The following is a 22,214-nucleotide window of genomic DNA, read 5'->3' on the forward strand; positions in this document are numbered from 1 at the left end:
GCAATATCAAAAGGTCAAAAGGAAGAAACTGAAAATGCTATAATAAAGAAACGACGGAAGCCTGTTATGTGTGTTTCCGAACGCAGAAGCCTGACAAAGAAAATAAGACAATGTTGCTCAATGGGGTTGCTGGGAGGGGAGAGTGGGAGAAGACACTAGCCCGGAGCGAGATGAATTTCAACAGCTCACGATGGCCTAATGTTCCCTAGAGAGTCTCTTGAAACAGGAGAAATCCGAGCGGAGGTAGGAAGGCAATGGGATCTCTGGTAACAGACTATCTTTTTAGCGGGGGTGCAGTTAACGCAGTCACCATTGGCTGCCGTAGATCACGCAAACGGCCATTACTTCAGCGCCGAGGAATTTGAATCTCGGAACTTCCTTTAGGGTGTAAGTGTGACTAATGTTGTGTGCACAGGGCGCATGGAAAAAGGGGGGGCTACACAGGGTAAAAGCAGGGCCGGGACCATTTTCTTCTGTTTGCTTCACACTGACCATCTTGCGCTGGTGGTTGGTAGCGCCACTGGGGCTCCCAAAAGCCACACGTCGCGTTGTGGGTGGGTCCACAGAGCACAGAGCGTCAGGGGGTTCTATATGCTGAGTCTCTGGGTGTGTGCGCACAGGTGGGTGGGGGCGTTCCCTCTTAGGTGTAAAGACCGAGATCGTGTTTGTGCGATATGCTGGTATCCTTAAGCTTCCTCTTCCTGGCGAGAGACTTGGCGCTGGCCCCTGAATCTGCTTATCTTTAGGAAAACGAGAAGATAGCTTAAGGAACTCTGGCGTGATTCTGGCCCAACGTTCTTTCCATCGTTTCAAAGTTCCAAAGAACAAAACGAGAACTAAAACCTTAACCACAGAAGTAAATGCCAGAAGATGAAAATCTGAATAAATAACCAAAAGATAGTATATACTAACTATAATGATATGTAAATAATATATGAAATATGACAGGTTAAATCTCTAAACAGAAAACAGTAAGTTGGTTCCTTTCTCCCAACCGTGTCCTGGGACATCCTTTTTACATCGTAGAAACTTGCTGATAAGAGATTTGAACTAAATGCCTGCTCATCAGAAACACTAGTGGCTAATTAGGTGCTAAACACATTTAAAATAACACTTCCCTACTCTAATGGCTCCCCACTGCCTGTGTAATTAGATCTATAGGTATAAATACATGCAGTAAAATTCACAGATTTTAAGCATAGAGTTCAATGATTTTGAGCAAATGTATTTAGCTCAGTAACCAACACCCTAGTCAAGATACAGGACATTTACATCAACCTAGAAGGTTTTCAATTGTTCATTCTGGCCATCCCTCCTCCCCTCCCAAAAGCAAACACTATTCTAACTTTTATCCTCATAGATTTTTTGGTTTTGTTTTTTGTTTTGCTTGATCTCAGTGGAATCACGATGGCATCATACAAAGTGAGTCACTTTGTTTCTGGCTTCCTTTGCTCAATATAATTTTGTTTTGTTTTGTTTTTAAAGATTTACTTATTTATTTGACAGAGAGAGAGCATGAGTGGGAGGGGAGAGGATGGAGGAGAGGCAGAGAGAGGGAGAAGCAGACTCCCCACTGAGCAGGGAGCCCCATGCAGGGCTTGATCCCAGGACCCCTAGATCATGACCTGAGATGAAGGCAGACACCTAAGTGACAGAGCCACCCAGCTGCCCCTCAACACAATGTTTTTGACATTCTTCCATGGCTGCCATCAGCATTCTTAAAAATTTTTGAAGTATTTACTTCAAAAATGTATAGTCAAACTTGAGAAACGAAATTTATCCAAACAGTTTTCAACTTTGTATAGTGAACCAGGAGAGCTTTAAAAAAAAAAATACCAGTAGTCATGCCCACCTTCAGAGTTTCTGATTTAATTGGTCTGGGGTAGGAGGAAAGCACTGATATTTCTGAAAGCTCCCCCATCTATTCTGATATTCTGCCAGAGTCAAGAACCTCTGGACTCAGAAATGATGGAATTTCACCTCAAGTTCATGCAGATTTTCCCCTATCCCCCTTTTCTATCTCAGAGGAATTGGTGGCCTTTCTCCTTTCCATTTGTGCTCCTGACTTAATAATCGCTACTATTTTATGAAAGCTTCCACTGTGCTAATGACTTCTATCTGTTATCTCATTTAGGTCTTACAATATTCATGTTATCCCAGTTCGACAAATGAACAAAATGAGATTTCAAGAGAGAAGTTATGCAGCTTGTAAGGGTAGGAGCCAGGATTCGAACACGTTTATTATTTGCCGAGAAATACCTCCCCGCTGTGATCAGATCTTCTCTCCACTAATTATCTCTCTCCAATCTTTTCTTCTCCTTTGGCTTTTTAAATCCCTCAGTCTACACTAATGCTTAGGTTACCTCTAGCCTAAAGGAAGAATAACTAAAGACTTCTCCTTTAAACATGTCAGCCTTCAAACTCCAGCCTTATTTCTCTCCTCCCTACTCTTCTGCACATTGCACAAACTAGGGGCAGCCCCTAGCACGTGACTACAGTGGTTCTCCGGTCCCTGGTGATGGTGTCCTCGCCCCATTCAATCTTTCAGCTTAGTTTGCATTCTGTTCAATTCTTGGCCACTCTCTCCCTTTGTTGTTTTCATATGCTCAACTGATTGGCCAGACACCAGTGGGAAACTGCTTGGAATCAGATTCGTGGTTATGGTAGTAACTGCCAGAACAATAGGCAATTGTTATTGCCTACTATGGATCTATACAACATGCTGTTTAAGCTCCAAAGAGGAGAATATAAACTCCCCTCCAACAAGACGGAGACAATCCTGTTGACTTAGGCAAGACTCGAGTTAATGAAACAATTACAGTTTATTAAACTAGTAAACAATTTAAAAATGAATAAATGCTGGATAATATGGTACAGAATTCAAGTGCAGCAAGTATACAGGAAAAAAAAAGTACTTCTGGACAAAGAGACTCATAAAGTAGCTAGTGTTTTATTGGCCTTGTCTTATCTCTAAGTCTTGCAATGGCTTTCTGAGTCATAGGGTAGGCATGGTCAGGAGATACGGGGACCAGAAGAGGCAAAGAGCTCAATTTCTTGATGATGGCTTGTTTTCTTCTCTGACTTTTCTATACTGCTTTTCTTTGTCTCTAATCTCCATTTCTCCCTGTTTCCACTGGTCACCATACTTCACATTAAAACTCCTCCTGAGCACAGAGGCAATCCCATCCTTCGCTCTGGCCAACAGTCTAGCTATGTTAACGGCTTGGCTCCGTATCCACGTAGAAGATCCTGCTATGTATCTAACTCATCTTCCAAATTTTACTGAGATTCGATCTAAAGATAATCTAATCAATCTCTTTCCCAACAGTTGCATATTTCCCAGAAAAACTTTTTTCAAAGAAGTGTTCACAACAACACATCATTTTGAAAACACGTAAAAATCATCAAACGATGTTCACTCACGTTGGCATAGCAATACATACCTACTTTTCTAAGAAACAAAGCTTTGGGCTGCTCCTAGGTTTTCACAACTAAAATCCCTTTAATCTGGAACTGGCCATAGAAAGTGTCTTGTCCAACCTCTGCTTTTCCTAAATGGAAGCCTACAAAAGGAATTTCTTTTCCCAGCTAATTGAATTGCTTTCTAAACATTAAATTCAGGCTTCAAACTTCTGGGCTTCTGTCCATTACACCATAATGTCTTCTTCATCAGAAAAATATTGCAGGAATCTGGAAGGCATCACAATGATTGAATTTGTTGCCTAGGAGAGCATGGATCAAAAACTTGCTTTATTTAAACAGTGCATTTTCACCGAGCAATCCATTTTTAAAGGCACTAGAAAACAATGTTTTTAATCAAGACAATTAACCTCATGAGAATACTGCTATCATACCAAGAGCTATATTGTGGCTGAAGTTACAAAAATGTCTGACAAGGCTACAAAGGGTGTTCAAAATATAGGTTTGTTATTATTCAGGTATGGCGAGGTTAACAGATCTAGAGATGATTGAGAAGATAGTTTGGTATCCTCACGGATTCCAAGAGGAGGGAGCATACCATACCAGGGGTTAGGACACGCAGGCAATCACGGGGGTTGGCCAAGAGACAGAAGAGGAGGGGGAAATTTATTGCAGTTTCTGTGGAAGGAACAGACAAGGCAGGGAAAGTGGACTTAGCACTGGCTAGTTGGAATAATTTCAGTGGGCTCTGGGGCACAGGGGCTGTGTCTCTTTGCCTGGTACCTGGTCTTGGGACGATTAGGGCAGAGGGATCGTGGCCCAGACTGTGAGAGCCTGACAAAGGAAGTAGGTTGGGGAGATGAGCTCTGGACTGACTGGTCTGCATTTGAAAGTACACTCTATGGTGAGTTTACTCTCTCTAGAAATTGGCTAACCCTGGGAAAGGCATCTCTCCCAGGTCAGCAAAGCCCCAAATGTCAAAGCATCAGGATATAGAAAATAAAACACATGGTTAATACGAATGAATGGTCTGGAATGATACGTTCAGTCATAGTGGAAACACTATCTGGAAACATGATCATTGACGTTTGGGTCAGGATAACCAGGGGAGAAAGAAATGAAATGGTCTGTATTGTCACCAACCATTTGTCCCTTTCTCACTCAACTGAGTAAGAGCTAAGATGAGAACTCCTCCCCCCTGCCAGCCTCCCACTTGATAATTAATGGCTCTCTGGAGAATGATAGTTGAATCTGCCTTCTCTGCAGAATTTCATGGAGCTTTTTGGAGCAGGAGGCTTTAAGATGTCAGTATTTGTTAACTGGAGAAATTCTGAGTATCCAGATCTTCACGAAGATAAGTCCCATCCTCTGCCTCGAAGGGGCAATCGTAGCACCATTACAGGTAGTGCCTGGTTGCTCACAGAGCCGTGAGCATAAGTGCTGGAATCCTGTTCTATTGACTGTTTATTTAAAAGAAGAAAGTGCATTTCTGAATCTGGGCAAGAGACCAATTTTAAACGGAAGTTGAATTTCACCTTATATGTCTTTGACTTGGGTTGCTAAAGGACCTAAATTTGAAGCTTAAACACAGTCTAAATTAGTGACATCATTTTCTAATGCAAGTGGTTTTCAAGGTATATAAGTTGTCATTCTTTTTATTCGGAGAATGATTAAGATCCGTATTGGTTAGTATTTTTTTTTCTGCAAGTGACTACCTTATAGGTGAGAATTTTGAATTGTAGTAAGAAGTTATATTTACAGGTAAACATTAAAAGAAAAGACAGATCATAATAATCATCTTTGTGATAGAACCAATTTAGAGTGTCAGGTTATAACACATTGTTTTCTGATAAAGTGATGGCTATTTTTTGTCTCCATGAATCTGACTAGTCTAAGTACCTCATACAAGCAGAACCACACAGTATTTGTCCTTTTGTGACTGTTTTTTGTTTTTTTGTTTTTGTTTTTTTTACTTACCATCATATCCTCAGGGTTCATCCATGGTGTAGCCTGTGTCAGAAGCGCCTTCCTTTCTAAAGCTGAATTATCTTCCATGATCTGTACATACCGCATTTGGGTGGTTTTCACATTTTGGTTATGTGACTAATGTTGCTATGAATTGTTTCTAGGTGTACAAATATCTCTTTGAATCTCTACTTTCAATCCTTTTGGGCATTTCCCCAGAAGTAGAATTGCTGGGTCACATGGCAATTCTATTTTTAATTTTTTGAGGAACCATTATACTGTTGTTTTTATAGTGGCTGCACCAGTTTATATTCCCAGAACTGGATATTTTAAAATGTTCCTTGCACATTTAAGATTTTAGGACTTAACATTTGTTCTTGAATAATTTCTTTCAGCCATTTCCTCTCTACCTGGAAATTCCATTCATCATGGAAAAATGTTCAAATGTCGTTTTACTCCAGGAAGCTTTTCCTGACCTCTGTTTCTCTTCTACCTGGATTATGCCCCTCCTAGCACCCTAACTACCAGTGTCAACACTAATCACTCTTTACAGTAATTGTTTATTTTTTTTCGAGGACGCGAGTTCCTAGAAGGCAGAGATCATGTCTTATTCCTCCTTATCTCCTCAGTGCCTGATACAGAATAATCAAGCAGCAAATGTCTGATGAATGAATGTGTGGGCGCTTTGGCACGAAATAGAGTCAACTAGTTCCAAATGAGGGATTGAGGAAACAATTTAAAACAGTAAAACTGGAGGATAATTTTTCTCCTAATGCAAGGTATTTCCCTGGAAAGGCTGGACCTCAAATAATAATACTGATAAGCATACAATTTAAAATCCTACTATAGTACTGTCCCAACAGTCAGCTAGGGGGAGTCTTCTCACCTGGGCTCTGGAATGCCCGATTTGCCATTCTTGCTCAAGCTGACTTGCATGCCCACAGGATGGACTGGTCCTTATACTGCCCACCAACATGGAAGTACAGATGGGCATTCTATGCTCAGTCACAGCAGAGCGCAGAAGGCACTTTCTCCACTCTTCTCCGTTGGGCAATACAGAAAACTTGTCTTTAATGCTGAAAGGGACCATAGAGTCCAATGACTCAGAGCCCTGTTACCTTGGATGATGTGGCTGAGTTTCAGAGAAGGGAAGAGGCTCCTCCCAAGTCCTATGGCAAGAGGGGTTCGACCTAGATCTGGAGATCCAGACAAATGCTCTTCTTACACAGTTACAAACTATTTTTAAACGACTTTGCAGAGTGGTGGAGGACAGGCCTGTAATTGGATACAGTGAAAAGACACTTCAGTGGAAGTCTTTAATTTAGAGGGTCAGATAGAAGTTGCTTCCATTCGAAGCTCATAAAAGGCCCTGACCTGTGGATGGTGCTGATAGTTCTGGAGCCAGGCAAGAGGACCCCAACCCTCCTGGGGCAAGAGCCCACCTCTGCAAATACTCCCTTTGTGCAGGCTCGCGACCAGCCGGCATGGAGGATGTCCACAGCTCCCGGGAGTGGAAGCTGCTGTCCCTGATCGGCCTCCAAGCGGGCGAGGGAGGATGCTGCGGGCTGTCTGCTGGGGCGGGACGAGGAGCACGCACCTGCCGCGGGGCTCAGAGGGGTGGGAGGGGCAGGGGCAGGGGCGGTGCGCGCGACCTGGGCTCCTACTGTCCCGCCGCCAGGGCGCAGCCGCGCTCCGACGGCCACTCGGGGCACACGGCGGCCGCGCACCGGGTGCCAGGTGAGCGGAGATCGGATCCGGGAGCGGCCGGAGGGCCGGAGGGAGCCGGGTGCGGGGGTCCTGCGCTGATCCGGGAGGGAAGCGGGGCGCCCTGAGCCTGGGGAACAGAGCCTCGGGCATGTCTCTGTGGCAGGACAGGGGCGCGGACAGAGCAGGGGCCCCTGACTTCTCTCTCGGAGGCAGCAGGAGCACCCCGCATCCCCACAGGGTAAAAAGAAAGCCTAAGATGGCCAGAGGTTTATCTGACGGAGGCCTGAAGAAGTTCCGGACTGTCAGGCCCATCTTGTGCCTTTTTCAGGACCAAGCATGGGTGTCTTTGGGGGGAGGGACGGTTAATTTGGGGACCGAGAGCTTTCGTCTCTGACACTGATTTATTCTGACTTCCGGATACATTCTTAGCTCTTACTGCATCTCCCTGGTGCTAGCAAAGTCCAAAGACACTGCCCCACAGTGTCCCCGAAAAGTAAAGGAACACCCCCCCTCCCCAAATGCCTTTCTTTTTTTCTTTCTTTCTTTCTTTCTTTCTTTCTTTCTTTCTTTCTTTCTTTCGTTCTTTCGTTCTTTCGTTCTTTCTTTCGTTCTTTCTTTCTTCTCTTTTTTTTTTTTTTGGTCTTGTTTTGTCACTATAGATTTAATGAACAAGTTAGTACTGTCTCTAAACCTCCAAATGGTATGTTAAATTTCTGTGTGCCCATACATGTATTTTTCCCAAGAGAACTTTCATAGATTTTATTTAAAGATCAAATCGCTGAAATCATAGCTTTGGGCCCCATCAACAGGGCAAGTACTAACAGTCTTTAGGGTGACTGAGTGGCATATTCTTATTTGAAAGCTGGGATTGAAGGAAGGGTTAGGGAGAGAGATTCCTTCAAATTCTGGGAGGACAGCATTCACGCACCTCTCAGATTTGCCTAGATTAAGAATAGGTCTGTTTTCCACTAGTGCGAAATCAAATCAGTTTACATATATGCAGAGGAGGAAACGAAGATGGATTTTTATGAATGAAATGTCTATTTACTGTTCTTCTTGCAACCCCAGCCGCAGTTTCCAAGGACTCTGAAGGAATGCAAGAGGTGCAGGGTTACAAGTTTATATGTCCCTGGTCCACTGGTGGCTTGAGAAGAAGAAAGAATGAATGTTAACTCAGCCTTGGAATAGCACCAGAAAAACATAGGGTGTGTGCTGGGAGGGAAGAGGGTCAGGGAAGTTAGATTAAGAGCTTACTACAAAATTAACAGATACCCTAGAAAAATCACATTCCATCATTAATCCCATTTTTTCCCACTAAATGGGCCAGAGTATGCATTGGACACGCAGTAGTATATATTGCCACTTGAACAGAAGCTATTTCTGGTCCTGTCTTCCATACCTGCAGAAGCTTGGTACCCAGTCTGTGAGGTTCATGGGCAAGTTGGCGTTTAAGATAGCGGTCCCCAAGCTGCGTGATCCCCAAACACTGGTGTCCTGCCACTAGCCTCAAATAATCACAATCTCGTCCCAATTTCAGAGAAAAAAAATAGAGCCAAAATGATGTGGTTTTTATCTTTACAAAAATATCAAACTATCCCAAATCATTGGTGCTTGCTTTTACTTGTGTGTTACCTAGCTTAGTTCAAATATATGTATCCAGTTACGTTGAAACTTCATAGATCATTATTTCTAGTTTATGAAGGGTCGGTTAGTTCTAGGTGGTCAGTAACCTCCCTATGATTGAGATCCACTGTTGTAACAAAAAGTAGGGAACACCTCACATCTTTCTTTACTGTCCGTTGAATGTAAATGAGTCCTTGGCGGACATCTGGGTGGTGGCCGTGAATTGCACAGGACTCCAGCACCTGCCTCGTTCTACTTGTTCACATCCCTGACCAGTTCTGTCCGTTGTTCTAAACTTGACCCATATTTTGTAAACTCAGACCATTCTTTTGCTGAAGCTTGTGGAAGAGGGGTTAAATTTCTTAGCCAACCCCTCCTCCCTTACAACTGGTCAGTCTTCATTAAATCCCCAGTTGAACTGTTGTTTTTCAAAACAGTAAGGTGGTTGTTTCTACCTACAACCTGTCTTTTCCTGATATGATTATTATTTAAAATGGCCCCATACCAGGGCCAGGGGTTTATTTGGCAACGAGGGAAATTTTAATTGTGCTTCTTACTTTAAAAGTGGTTAAAGAAGCAAACTTTAGAAACATAACATTTGCCACTTCATTAACCCTTCAGCCCAAGATAAAATTTTGCTGACGTTACTCACTGTTCTTTTTCTTTTTTTTTTTTTTGCCCCCAGCAAATGTATACTGAGCACTTTCTCTGAGTTGGCCCTTGGGGTATGCAGTGATTCCATCTGTCTGCTTTCAGGGAGTTGACAGACAAGCAGTGTGGCCTTGAATCAGGACTTACTAAGAAGTGACTTCTGGAAGTGTTGCCTCAGGGACTCTCTGACCATGACCCCTTTCTTTCAGGTTTAAATACCTGCCCATGAGCCCATTTAAATAACCTGGCCAAAGAAAAGGCTCTCAGCTGCAGTTTCCTGGGCTCAGAACACCCTCGCTGGTCAGCAGGACCTGACTCCTATCACCTCCAGTACTGTGTAGGTAATGGTTCTAGGAATAGCGTGTCCAGGGAGAGTACATTAACTCGACAAGGAGGGAAGCGTTTGCTTTCCGTCTGTGATACACCGTCCCAGCGAGCCCTGGCCTCTCCCCGGGGCGAGCCTAATGGCTGCCCAGTGGCATGTTCCAACTCCCTAGGCTAGTCATTCCCCAATTCATATGGAATAAAAGTCATCAATGTTTAAAGGCATCCTGACCAGCACCCGAAGTGCGAGCTGGAAGAGTATATTCAGGGCCAATGAACAGGGGAGGATTCTACCCGTTTCAGATTGGTTAAGTTGGGCCAGTCTGAAATACACCTCTTTACTACACTGAGGGACAGTGTGCAAGTGTAGATTTCGGGGCCAGGTCATAGTCATAATGATGGCCGACCATGATATAGCCGTTATATGTGCCAGGCATCCTTCAAAACATTTGCTGTGTATTAACATATTAACTCAATTAACCTCCCTCAACCCAAAGAGGTGCGTACCATCGTCATTGACGATTGAGCCCCGCATCCCACAATTTATGATGTTCGATTTACTTAGCCCTTCTGGAATAAAGTCTAATTCAGCCTCGTTCTTGTAGGGTACTTACTTCAGTTCTTGCCTACGCATTGTGAGAGGCAGCCTAGCTCTGCTCACAGACTGCCCTAGTCTGTCTCTTGGTTCACTCCTAACTCGCAGGGTGACCTTGAGCAAGTCACTGCTTCTCAGTGCCGCAGTTTCCTCTGTAAAATGGGCGTGATCGCAAAACTACCTCGCCGGGCTGCTGTGAGGATTGAATGAGTTTTTACATGTAAGACACTCAGGGTAGCAGAGCTCAGTCCACAGGAGGTGTTTTATTTTCATTATCAGCTACTTTTTCTTTCCAGCTTCATCTCCCACTGCTCCCTAATGTAGCAGCCATGCTGAGCTACTCAGAGCTCCCCTGAGCCTTCTGAAGTCTTCATATGTCAGTGGCTTTGCACATGCTATTCCCTTTGCCCGGCATGCCTTTCCCTTCCTATCGCTACCTTCAGCTTAAATGTTCCTTCCTAATGACCTTCCTTTAGCGCCCTCCCCCGACCCCCAGGTAGCTAGTCCCATACTTCTTTTTGATCTCAGTAGCTTCCTGCCGTTCGTCTATCAAAGGGCTTAGTGATTAACAACTACCCAACATTTATTGAGTACTTATCATGCGCCCAGTAGTGTTCCAAGTGTTTTTCTTGCTTTTTAAAAAAATATATTGACAGCTCCATGTGGTAGGGTTATATTTTGTTAAAATTATGTCCGTGTCCATCTCCCCCAGTAGATGTGATAGTGGCTTGTACATCTGTGTGTGTTATTCATTTTGTATCTCTAAGAGCTGGCGGAGTGCCTAATTAATACACAGTGGGCGCTCCATAAATGTGTAAGTGGATGCATTTTACCAACATCTATTTACATCCGAATAAAAAGCTCATTGTAAGTAATTCTTCTTTTAAATAATCTTCATGCTTTTCTCATTGCAGAAATTCACTGACAAAATTTTAGAAAACACTGATAAGTAAGAAGAAGGAAGTTAAAGTCCCACTGTTCCCAGCCCTGGAGGGCTTCAGCAACGTGCTCAGGGACACACAGGTTCTCAGTGGCTAAACTGAGAATCGAGGTCAGGCAGGCTGGCGACAGAGCCCAAAGCTCTTAACGCTGCATGAATCTGCAGCTCTTCCTCCCCCGGCAAACACACACGCCCTCCCGTGAACAAATTATGTGAGCTAGTAAAATAGGTTGGAAGAGCTGACATTTGAAAATGAAATCTACCATACATATGATGGTGCGAGGCACGAAATCTGCATTTAAAAAATAGCTGGTATTCTGTCTTTTCATGCCTTCCCATTTCACGTTCCATCACATCTTTGGGGAATCAGGATGGAGAGGCAGCCCAGTGAGGTAAGGCAGAATAGAGGATGGCTTCTAAATCAGACTAACACGGGTTCGAACCCCGGCTTTGCTCCTAGATGCCTTCCCAGGGACAGGATGCGAAAGCTCCCTCAGTCTTTGTTTCTTCTGTAAAATAGAGATAAGAAGAAACACTTCTCAGCATCTTGTGAAGTTTAGAGGTAACACGATGGTTGAAGTGCCTCACCCTTGATTAATGGTGGGTCTTGTGGTGAAGTCTCGAATGGTGACACCCTATGGCTTCCCCAAAGAGCAACCTTGCCAAATTGTTTTCCACAGCTAAGTGCATTTGTTTTTTCCAATCCTTCATTTTAATTCTGGTGGTAATTTAACATTTATATTATTATTAGATGTCTTGCCTCACAATAGTTTTCTTAGAAATTCAATCTCTTCTCCATGGGGTCTCTTTGAGATTAAAGAGAAAGAAGTGGCAAATTTAGGATCTTAGAGCAATTTTCATTTAAAAGAAGATCATTGTTTTCATTACCCCATCATTAATGTTTTCTATTTTCCTTTATCAGCGAGTTATCTCGAAGTCAATTTGAATTGCCAAACCGAACTCTTGTTTTCCTGCAAGATGAAAGGAGACAGCCATGAATGAGCCACTAGACAATTCTGCAAATGTTTCTGACTTCCCCGATTATGCAGCGCAGTTCGGAAATTGCACTGATGAAAAAATCCCACTCAAGAGGCACTACCTCCCTGTTATTTATAGCGTCATCTTCCTGGTGGGCTTTCCAGGGAATGCAGTAGCAATTTCCACTTACATTTTCAAAATGCGGCCCTGGAAAGGCAGCACCGTCATCATGCTGAACCTGGCCTGCACGGACCTGCTGTATCTGACCAGCTTCCCTTTCCTGATTCACTACTACGCCAGCGGTGAAAACTGGGTCTTTGGGGATTTCATGTGCAAGTTTATCCGCTTCGGCTTCCATTTCAACCTATATAGCAGCATCCTCTTCCTCACCTGCTTTAGCGTTTTCCGATACTTCGTGATCATTCACCCCATGAGCTGCTTTTCCATTCACAAAACTCGATGGGCCGTGGTGGCCTGCGCTATGGTGTGGATCGTTTCACTGGTGGCCGTCATTCCCATGACCTTCCTGATCACGTCAACCACCGGGACCAACAGATCCGCCTGCCTTGACCTCACCAGTTCGGATGACCTCACCGCCATCAAATGGTACAATCTAATTTTGACGGCCATTACGTTCTGCCTTCCCCTGGTGATAGTGACTCTTTGCTATACGATGATCATCTACACCCTAACGCAAGGACCTCACAATCACAGCGGCCTGAAGCAGAAAGCTAGAAGGCTAACCATTCTGCTACTCCTTGTGTTTTACATATGCTTTTTACCCTTCCACATCTTGAGGGTCATCCGGATCGAATCTCGCCTGCTTTCCATCAGCTGCTCTGTTGAGAATCAGATCCACGAAGCCTACATCGTTTCTAGACCCTTGGCTGCCCTGAACACCTTTGGTAACCTCCTACTGTACGTGGTGGTCAGTGACAACTTCCAGCAGGCCATCTGCTCGATGGTGAGATGTAAAGCAAGTGGGGACCTAGAGCAAGCAAAAAACATCAGTTCCTCAAACAACCCTTGACATACTTCAGCTAGTTAACCAAGAAGAGCTTGCAGAGACTTGAACTTCTAAGAAGTCCAGATTAGCTCCCTCGATGGCTCTCGGTAAATATTGTATGTTTAGGTAATTACGTGCCAAAGCCAGGACAGGGCTACCAGGGATTCCAGGCAGCCCGTTTGTTGAGATCTTCCCAAGGGTCAATGTAAGAATGGGATACACGCTTATCAGTAGAGGATTCACATGTGGAATTGAAGCTGTTGGAACTCAGGGACACCTTGAAAAACATCTAGTCTCACCAACTTACTCTGTATAAATAAAACTTCTAATTTCAGTAGTTTTATAAGATCGAAAGTTCCCGCACTTGCCCCAGTTAAGTTAGGTGCCAAGACTGGAGTAAGACACTCTTCTCACTTTGGGTTTCATGTTCCTTCGTACGCGGGCCTGTCTGTACTGAACCCTTAGACTCTCCAAGGCATTATTTTTCTCCTTCTCAGTATTCTCTTTGTTTTCATTTCATGTCTCTAAGACTTTCTTTTTTCTTCAAACTTTGCTTTGAGATCATTAAACTGTGTTTCTCACTAGGCTTTCGTCAGTTTTATAGATTCAAGCCTTCCGGTACGATATACCTGAGACAATTCAAAGATGTTGATGCAGATGGCCGACATACCCGTAAGATATTGGGGGCATTATGTCTTTACTTTGTAGATCATTTTAAAAGTTGTTACTGAATTGAGAAAAATTATCAAGTGGTATTAGTGATTATCAACACATCCCAGAAAAGGAAGGAGGGGCCTGTTTTGGGGGAACAGACGTACTTTTAAATATCACGTATATTTTGGGTATTAAGTAATCTAACAATGTTTCGATTTCTGTGGAAAACTATCCCAGGAAACACCAATTCTCTTTAAATACCTTTCTCTTTTGTGACACTCTTGAAAATATGTTATCTATTTATTGTAACAGCTAAAGCTATTTTTGAGTTATGTGTGTGGTTAATTATCACTAAGTGTAAATATTTGAGAAAATGCCTAGTCTGGATATTTAAAACCTTAGTCAATGTGTTGATACAATTAATAAACTAATTTAAAATCACTGAATAAGCTGGTAATGTTTTTCTGTGAAAACACAGCTTTACCACCATCCTATTTACATGAAGCTTACGTTCTCTGTGTTTAGGGAACAAAAATAATTTTAAGAATCAGTTTTAGAATCCGGTTGGACTAGATGGTTAAAACAGAAGAATGAGTACCATAGGAATACTTTGTGACTTGCAGGTGCTTCTAGAACTTTAGACCTAAGTGAGGACATTCCCTGGGAACCTGTGCCAAGCATGGAGGGGGAGGAAAGAGGGAAGCCAATGGTTCCGCACATGGACGTTTCTGGATGATGGCACTGTCTACACCAACCACCTTCTGAGACATTCTCTCCAGGCCTTTCTATAGGATAAGGAATGAGCTGTTTGACCATAGGGCTGGGCTTGCTCACATATGCTGACTGCACAGCATGGAGTAGCACCCTGAGGTCCACTGCAAACCTGGAGGCTGGGTAACTCTCCTCTCCCGTCTCCCAAATGCCCAGGCCAGCTCCGGGACGCTCACCCAAGTGTGGCCAGGTTAGTCTTTATACCAACGCTGTTCTAACCCTGGATGTAAACCCCTTTCCTTTCCCTCTGTCTCTATTCTTTCTTACTTGAAAGATTTTGCCCACCAGAAAAAAGCCACTCAACCTCCCTTATGTCTATCTCAACTTGTCCCTGTAAATTTTGTTTTCCTTTTCTTCTTCCCACCCATGTACAGAACAATAACCCAGTTCTCTTTCTGATTTACAAATTCTTCCACTGTGCCTTTGGTCCTTCTTTTGCTCTCTTAGGGACCTTGCTCTGATACTTAATCCCACTTTCTCAAATTATAACCTTTCTATTACCCTGGATAACTGATCTTAATTTGGGAACATGCATAATTTTCTTTTATCCTCAAAATACCTTCCCTCATTCAGCTGTGTTGTTAATTCTCTTATACCTGACCTGCCCCCTGAATTCAGGGTCCCGTGCAGATGACTGTCTGCCCTCCAGGGTTCTGCCCATAGAATATCATCACAAATATCCAAGCTAAATTGGATTCGAAGGGTCAGTTTTATTTTCCAAAGTAGAGTTCTGGGCTAATTGTGTTTGGAATGGAAGCCAAAAAAAGAGATTGATGATTCTTCTGAGACTAGAATGGGACCCCAATGACTTTGCCTCGTAGTTGTAGGCCAAGAAAGTATAGGACAAAAGAGCAGAGTTCTGACTGTTGGCCAGACAGGGAGCTGCTGGGGCTGGTCACCATGGTAAGGACTCCAAGTTCAAGTTAGGCCCATTGCAAGTGAAGGCAGGAAATCTGGAAAAAAACTGTTCCAAATTTTGGAGACATAGTAACCCCTCCACTCTGTTTTTATCTGTATATCGTGGAAATTTATATAGTCACAAAATTAGAGAAAGTACCAAAATGACCCCACGTATCCATGACTGAATTTCACCAATAATTAACAACTTATCCTTGTCTCATCTATCCCTCTCCATGTTTTTTTTGCTGGAATATATAAAAGCAAATCCTAGAAAACGCAGTAGTTTCACCTATAAATGCTTCAACATTGATCTCTTTCAAAAAACAGAAAACAAACACAAAATAAAAAATGAATCCTTAATAGTATCTAATATCTAATCCTTATCTTCTTTCCCTTGGTTACCTCAAACATGTCATTTTATAGTTGTTATTATTTACTTTTTTTCAAATTAGGGTCCAAATAAGGCCCATGCATCCCATGTGGTTGAAAGGTCTATTAAATTTCTGTTAATCCATTAGAGTTCCCCTTTCCTTTATTTATTGTCATCTATATACTGAAGAAATTGCATCATTCTTCCTGTGGAATTTTCCTGACTGTGGGTTTGGCTCTCTTAATTCCATTTTGCTGTTCGCCATGCCCCTCCATGCGCTGTATGTGGTGGAAATTCAAAGGCAGAGCTGGAGGTTAGATTAAATGCAGATTCTTTTCTTCCACCCTCTCTCCCCCGTTCCCTCTCTCTCTTTTCCCTTCCTCCTTCTTTCCCTCCCTCCTCTCCTTCCTCCTTTGTTTCCTTTCCACCGAAACAGTAGTCCGCCCCTGGAGCTGCGTGTCTGACTGCCCTCCATTGAACGACCGAGCAGGGCTTTCGGGATGTATCAACCTGATTTTCATCTCATAAAGATCTCCAACCTCCTTGGCCCTTCACAGTTTATCAGTCATTGCTAATTCTTGTCTGGACCCAGTAGGGCTTTCACATGGTGACTTTTAAAATTCTAATACTCTTCCGCTTTTGTTCATTATGGCTTTTCTGTAAATATCTTTCATCCATCAACTGTCCTTTCCCCGTCCACTCTGAGCGCAGGCGCACTGATCAGACTTAGCTCCTCCCCCTTTGGGAGGCACAAGTCAGGAATGAAAGGAGATCCATAAGCTGACCTTGCAGGGCTCCCTCCTTGGGAGTGTCCGTGTCTCCTTTCTATACGGGCCAAACTCCTGCTCTTTAACTCTCCGGGGTTAACAGCCATGCCTATGATCCACAGGGTTAGAGGTGCACCCTTGGGCAACGAGCTTGCCTTACTGCTAACATTCTTCTAGAAACTCACCTTAGTGCCTTTGTGTGTCCTCTTGGATTGGGGCAGGGCAGTTTAACTTTCCCCTGCAATGCTCGGAGAAGAGGTAGAACAAGACGTTAGTAGCTACGAGGCCATGTAGCACTTGAAGCTAAATGTACACTTCCTGTTCTAATTTCATTCTTAAATTCTACCCAGCAGCACCGTTCGGTTAATCTACCTGCTACGATACAATGAGTCCAGATGATATCAAAGGATACAAGGCCAGCAAGGCAAAAGTCCCTGAAGGGGGAGAGCCCTTTCCGTGACTGAGTTCCTAGGAAGAAAATAAATTATTATGCACATTGATCTGTTCTCTTTCAAGGCTATTTCCCTCTCCACGCTTCTGTCTGAGTATTTTCTATTTATCCTTCATTAATCCTGGTTTGTACTGTATACAATCTGCTATGAAACCCATGCATTGAATTCCTAATTTCAGATATTGTATTTTTTAATTAAGACAATGCACTTTTGGTTATCTTTATTCTACCACTTACGTGAGGTGTTTTTTTTTTCTTTTGCTCTACTCTGTCCCTTTCCCTATATTTTCTAGAACTGAATAATCAGTTATTTTAAAGTCCTTGTCTGTTTACTCCAATATCATATGACCATTGGGCCTGCTTCTATTGCCAGCCATTTTGCCCATGTTCATCGTTCATGGGACCTTGTCTCCTTGCATGTCCATTAATCTTTGCTTGAATGACAGAAATTGCATTTGAAGGAATCAAAGGGGCTTCCCTGAGAGGTTTTTATTTCAGTTATTTTACTTTTCAATAGTAAAATTTCTATTTAATTCCACTTCCCTTCTGAAGTTTCCTCTCATTCACTAAATAAATCATTTTCCTTTAACTCTTTAAACATATTTAAATAGCTCCTTTAACATCTTTCTCTGTTAAATCTAGCATCTGGTTTGTATTACTTTCCTCTGGAAGCTGTAATAGATTATGACAAATTTAGTGGCTTAAAAGAACACAAATTTACTCTCTTTCAGGGGTGAGAAGTCCAAAATCAGCTTCACTGGGCTAACATCGAGAAGCTGGTAGTCCTGCCTTACTTCTGGAGGCTCTAGATGGGAAGACATTTCCTTGCATTTCCCAGATTCTAGATGCAGGCCACCTGCATTCCTTGGCTTATGGCCCCTCCTTCCCTCTTCAAAGCCAGTAGCACAACATCTTGGAATCTCTCTGACCTGTGCTAGCTGTCCGTCTCCTCTGTCCAACTCTGACTCTCCTCCCTCTTTTTATTGTAACTCTTGCAATTACATTGGGCCCAGCCAGATAACTCAGGATAATCTCATCTCAAAATCCATAACTGAATCACATCCCCCAAGTCCCTTTTTCTTTGTAATGTAGCATATTTACAGGTTCCTGGGATTAGGACAAGGACATGTTTGGAAGGCTGTTATGTAGTTGACCACAGTATTTTTTTAAAGACCAACTGACTAACATAACAATAGTAACAATGTAAACTGACCTCGAAGCTAGTTTCTTTTTTCCTTCTTTCTTTCTTTCTTTCTTTCTTTCTTTCTTTCTTTCTTTCTTTCTTTCTTTCTTTCTTTCTTTTTCTTTCTTTCTTTCTTTCTTTCTTTCTTTTTCTTTCTTTCTTTCTTTCTTTCTTTCTTTCTTTCTTTCTCTTTCTTTTTAAAAAATTTTTTTATTATATTATGTTAGTCACCATACAGTACATCCCTGGTTTCTGATGTAAAGTTCGATGATTCATTAGCTTTCTTCTTTCCCTTTCTTTCTTTCTTTCTTTCTTTCTTTCTTTCTTTCTTTTTCTTTCTTTCTCCTTCCTTTCTTCCTTCTTTCCTTCCACCCTCCCTCCCTTCCTTAATAATAAATAAAAAATAATGATAAAATATTTTTATTTATTTATTTGAGAGAAAGAGGGAGAGTGAGAGCAAGAGCATGCATGAGTGTGGGGAAGAGCAGAGGGAGAGGGACAAGCAGACTCCATGCTAAGCACAGAGCCCATCTCGGGATTTAATCTCACAACCCTGAGATTATGACCTGAGTCAAAATCAAGAGTCAGATGTAGAACCAGCTGAGCCACCCAGGTGCCCCGAGGCTAGTTTCTAATTGCTTTTTTTCTTGGCTGTGAGACACATTTTTCTGTTTTACATGTCTAATCATTTTTTTTTTTTTAACTGAGGATAGGACATTCTGAATACATCATTGTGGAGACTCTAATCCCCTGAAGATTGTTGGCTTGTCTCTGGTAGACACATCAATTACTTGCTAATCGCTTTAAAATTGTGTTGACTTGGTCTTACAATTTTTTAAGGAACAGATTTGTGAAAAGCCCAGGATGTTTTCCACATACTTCTCATCCAGCTGGACCCAAATGGCAAATTCTGTTTCTCTTCTGGTCTTGTCCACACTTGGCTTTAGGGTTTTTTTTCAAAGCATGTTTAGAATCGACCTTACTTTGGGGCATGGTCTTTACTACTAAGATACAGTTCTGTGCTGTCTCAGTGAGATGAGTCGTGAGTTAGTGAGATTTTTCACCCCTGGCTGGGTCAGCCTGGCAATGTCCCTTAGCACTGCTCGAGCATTAGTTTCTCTGATGCCTGGACAGCCTCTTTCTGGTGACTCTCAAGTGATCTCTCCCTGCAAACCCAGCCCTTGGCCCAGGAACCACAGGAAATCTCCATGTATTTCTGCCCCTATGCTCCCCATGATTTCGTCATCCTGGGTGCTCTGCTCCAAATATTGCAGACGCTTCAGCAGTGCCAAACTCTGGCCCCCACCTCCTTAGCTCAGTGGGACCACAGGACTGCTGTCCTCTGCTGAGACTTCTGACCTCTGCACCACAGTTAGGAAACTACGCCCGGACAGGGATCCGGGGTGACTGTGGGGCTCGCGGTGTTGCTCTGTCTACGGGCCCAGCCTGAAGACATTGGATCGTACGTGCTGTCCAGTCCTGTTGTTGCTAACGGTGTCTCACTTCTGTTCGGCTAGAATCAGCGCCGGGGAGGGAGCAACATCCACGTGCGATGTTACCGCCTCTCCCGTGATCGCTTTCCGCTGTTCACGCTTCTGAACTGCGGGAGATTTTAATCTAAACGTGGAGGTGGAACCCCTCATCTCCTCCTCTCAAATGACACTCAAATAACAACAGGGACATCACTACAAAGATATGAGAGCATGCAGAGACCGAAAGCCCATGGCCGAATGGGGAAGCCAAATGGGAACGAAGCTGGTCGCGCAGAGCCTCCCAGGCAGGCCAATGTGTTCCGGCGGCACAGACCGCTCAGGGCTGGAGAAGGTGTAAGTGGGGCCGAGGGCAAGGGGTTTGATGTAAAGCCCGAGGACGAAACAATGGCTTCTCTAGATACTCTCCCTTCTCCCACGCAAACCAATCACTGACCCTTTTCCACACCAGAACTCAAAGCTTTTCATTCTGGGGAGGTTGAACCAGGAAGGTTCTTGGGGACAACAGATAAAACTGAAGACAGCGTCAAAGCGAGGTCCGAAATATCCGATAGAAACACGTGGCTCGGACACCACTGGCTACTCAGGCTTGCATTTCCTAGCAGAATGCTGGTGCATATGCGCTCTATGGAAACGGAAATATGCCAATAACCGATATAACTTATTAGCACCTGTACTGGGCTCCCTTTTCTTTCTCTGCTTTCTTCATGCCCCCGGGTAATCCGACTTCAAAGACCAGGCAGAGAACCATTACACTCTCCTGACTTACATAAAAGGAGAGAAAATTCCAGATGCTAACAGTTGGGGCAGAGCTCAGCCTGCTCTCCCACGGTGCGGCCCACTAGTTGACCCCCCTGTCAACCCCACTTCTTAGTATTTTACTCTTCAGAACGAGGGGACAGCCACAAATAACAAGGCAAGCGATGAAAGCCCGTAGTAGAATCGGAGACTCCAAAATGAACAAACAGGGAAAAAGCAGGCCAGGAAACAGAAACACTGTAGGGAGCATAAGAAGATTTCAAAAAACCTATAAATTAATACTCTCTGAGACATCTTTGAAATAGACCAGGAGGTTCTAAAGGAATGACCGTTCAAAGAACAACAAAGAGCTCTTGGATACGGAGCTGGGGGAAATGAACGGGGTTAGGCCCCATGCCCTTCGCTAACGGCCCACAGCTTGGCTCGGACTTTGCACGGGGAGTTGGGAGTTCTCCTGGCATGTCCTTTCAGTGTACTCTAACTGTTTGATAACTAGAAGAAAGTCTAAGAGGCTGGTCAGAGGATGTCAGAGTTATTGCCTGATTTCAGTGCAGGCGAAGCGTTCTCTGATTTTTGTAATTTTGTGTGCATTTCAGAGGTTTTAGGAAAGTGGGATTTCTTTTAAGTGCATCTAAACCACTGAGTTTCTTGGAGTTGCTCTATTTCCTTTTTCTTATTTTGTCTCTATGATTAGATATGAAATAATATAAGAGTAGATGTTATGTGATTACATAATAGCATATAATTTGTTTTCTGTGATTTAAAAATATGCTCATAGCCTGAGCACATCGTTTTTCTTTCTAGAAATGCTCTCCAACACTACCTTAATGTTTCTAAATGATGTGGCTTTTTGCATGAATCACAGTGCCTTCCACAAACATTAAAAAAGATAACGCTAAGTGAAATAAGTCAAGCAGAGAAAGACAATTATCTTATGATTTCTCTCATCTATGGAACATAAGAACTAGGAAGATCGGTAGGGGAAGAAAGGGATAAAGAAAGGGGGGGGGTAATCAGAAGGGGGAATGAAGCATGAGAGACGATGGACTCTGAAAAACAAACTGAGGGCTTCAGAGGGGAGAGGGGTGGGGGAATGGGATAGGCTGGTGATGGGTAGTAAGGAGGGCACGTATTGCATGGTGCACTGGGTGTTATACTCAAGTAATGAATCATCGAACTTTACATAAAAAAACCAGGGATGTACTGTATGGTGACTAACATAATATAATAAAAAAAATTTTAAAAATAATAAAAATAAAACATAAATGCATAATTCTTTATTCTTTATTTATATTGTTGCTCGTTGAGTGCAGGGATTTCTAGAATGGAGGAATGCATGTTTAGGACTCAATATCAGTTTTAACTGTATTCAGGTGAACTCACACCAGCATCTTCTAAACCTCTATGCGACTGTGCTATCCCCTAGAGACAGAGACCTTAGTGGTAAGCAAGTCCGCTTTCAAAGATATTGCAATCTTGCAGACTAACGGCGTTATTCCTCTGTACCTTGTAGGCTGATTATTTATGCTATGCTGCATTTACTTACCAGATCTCAGTGAAATGTTTACCCCATTCATTTTGCATCCTAGTTTGTCATTATTCTAGTTATGTTCTGAAGAGCTCAATCCAGAGGGATTATTTCAGGAACATGTATAATTAT

General features: G+C 43.1%; 1 protein-coding gene across 1 annotated transcript; it reads left to right on the forward strand.

Annotated features, from left to right (window-relative positions):
• Nucleotides 1-7,076: 7,076 nt before the first annotated feature.
• OXGR1 (oxoglutarate receptor 1) lies at nucleotides 7,077-14,300 on the forward strand. Its single transcript, XM_045811001.2, has 2 exons — nucleotides 7,077-7,122; nucleotides 12,148-14,300. Exon 2 carries the CDS (start codon nucleotides 12,220-12,222, stop codon nucleotides 13,231-13,233), a length of 1,014 nt encoding a protein of 337 aa, XP_045666957.1. The 5' UTR covers nucleotides 7,077-7,122; nucleotides 12,148-12,219; the 3' UTR covers nucleotides 13,234-14,300.
• The last annotated feature ends 7,914 nt before the right edge of the window (nucleotides 14,301-22,214 follow it).

The sequence above is a fragment of the Ursus americanus genome, chromosome 10, assembly GCF_024610735.1.
Source record: "Ursus americanus isolate L20-20 chromosome 10, mUrsAme1.1.p, whole genome shotgun sequence".
NCBI classification, from domain to species: domain Eukaryota; kingdom Metazoa; phylum Chordata; class Mammalia; order Carnivora; family Ursidae; genus Ursus; species Ursus americanus.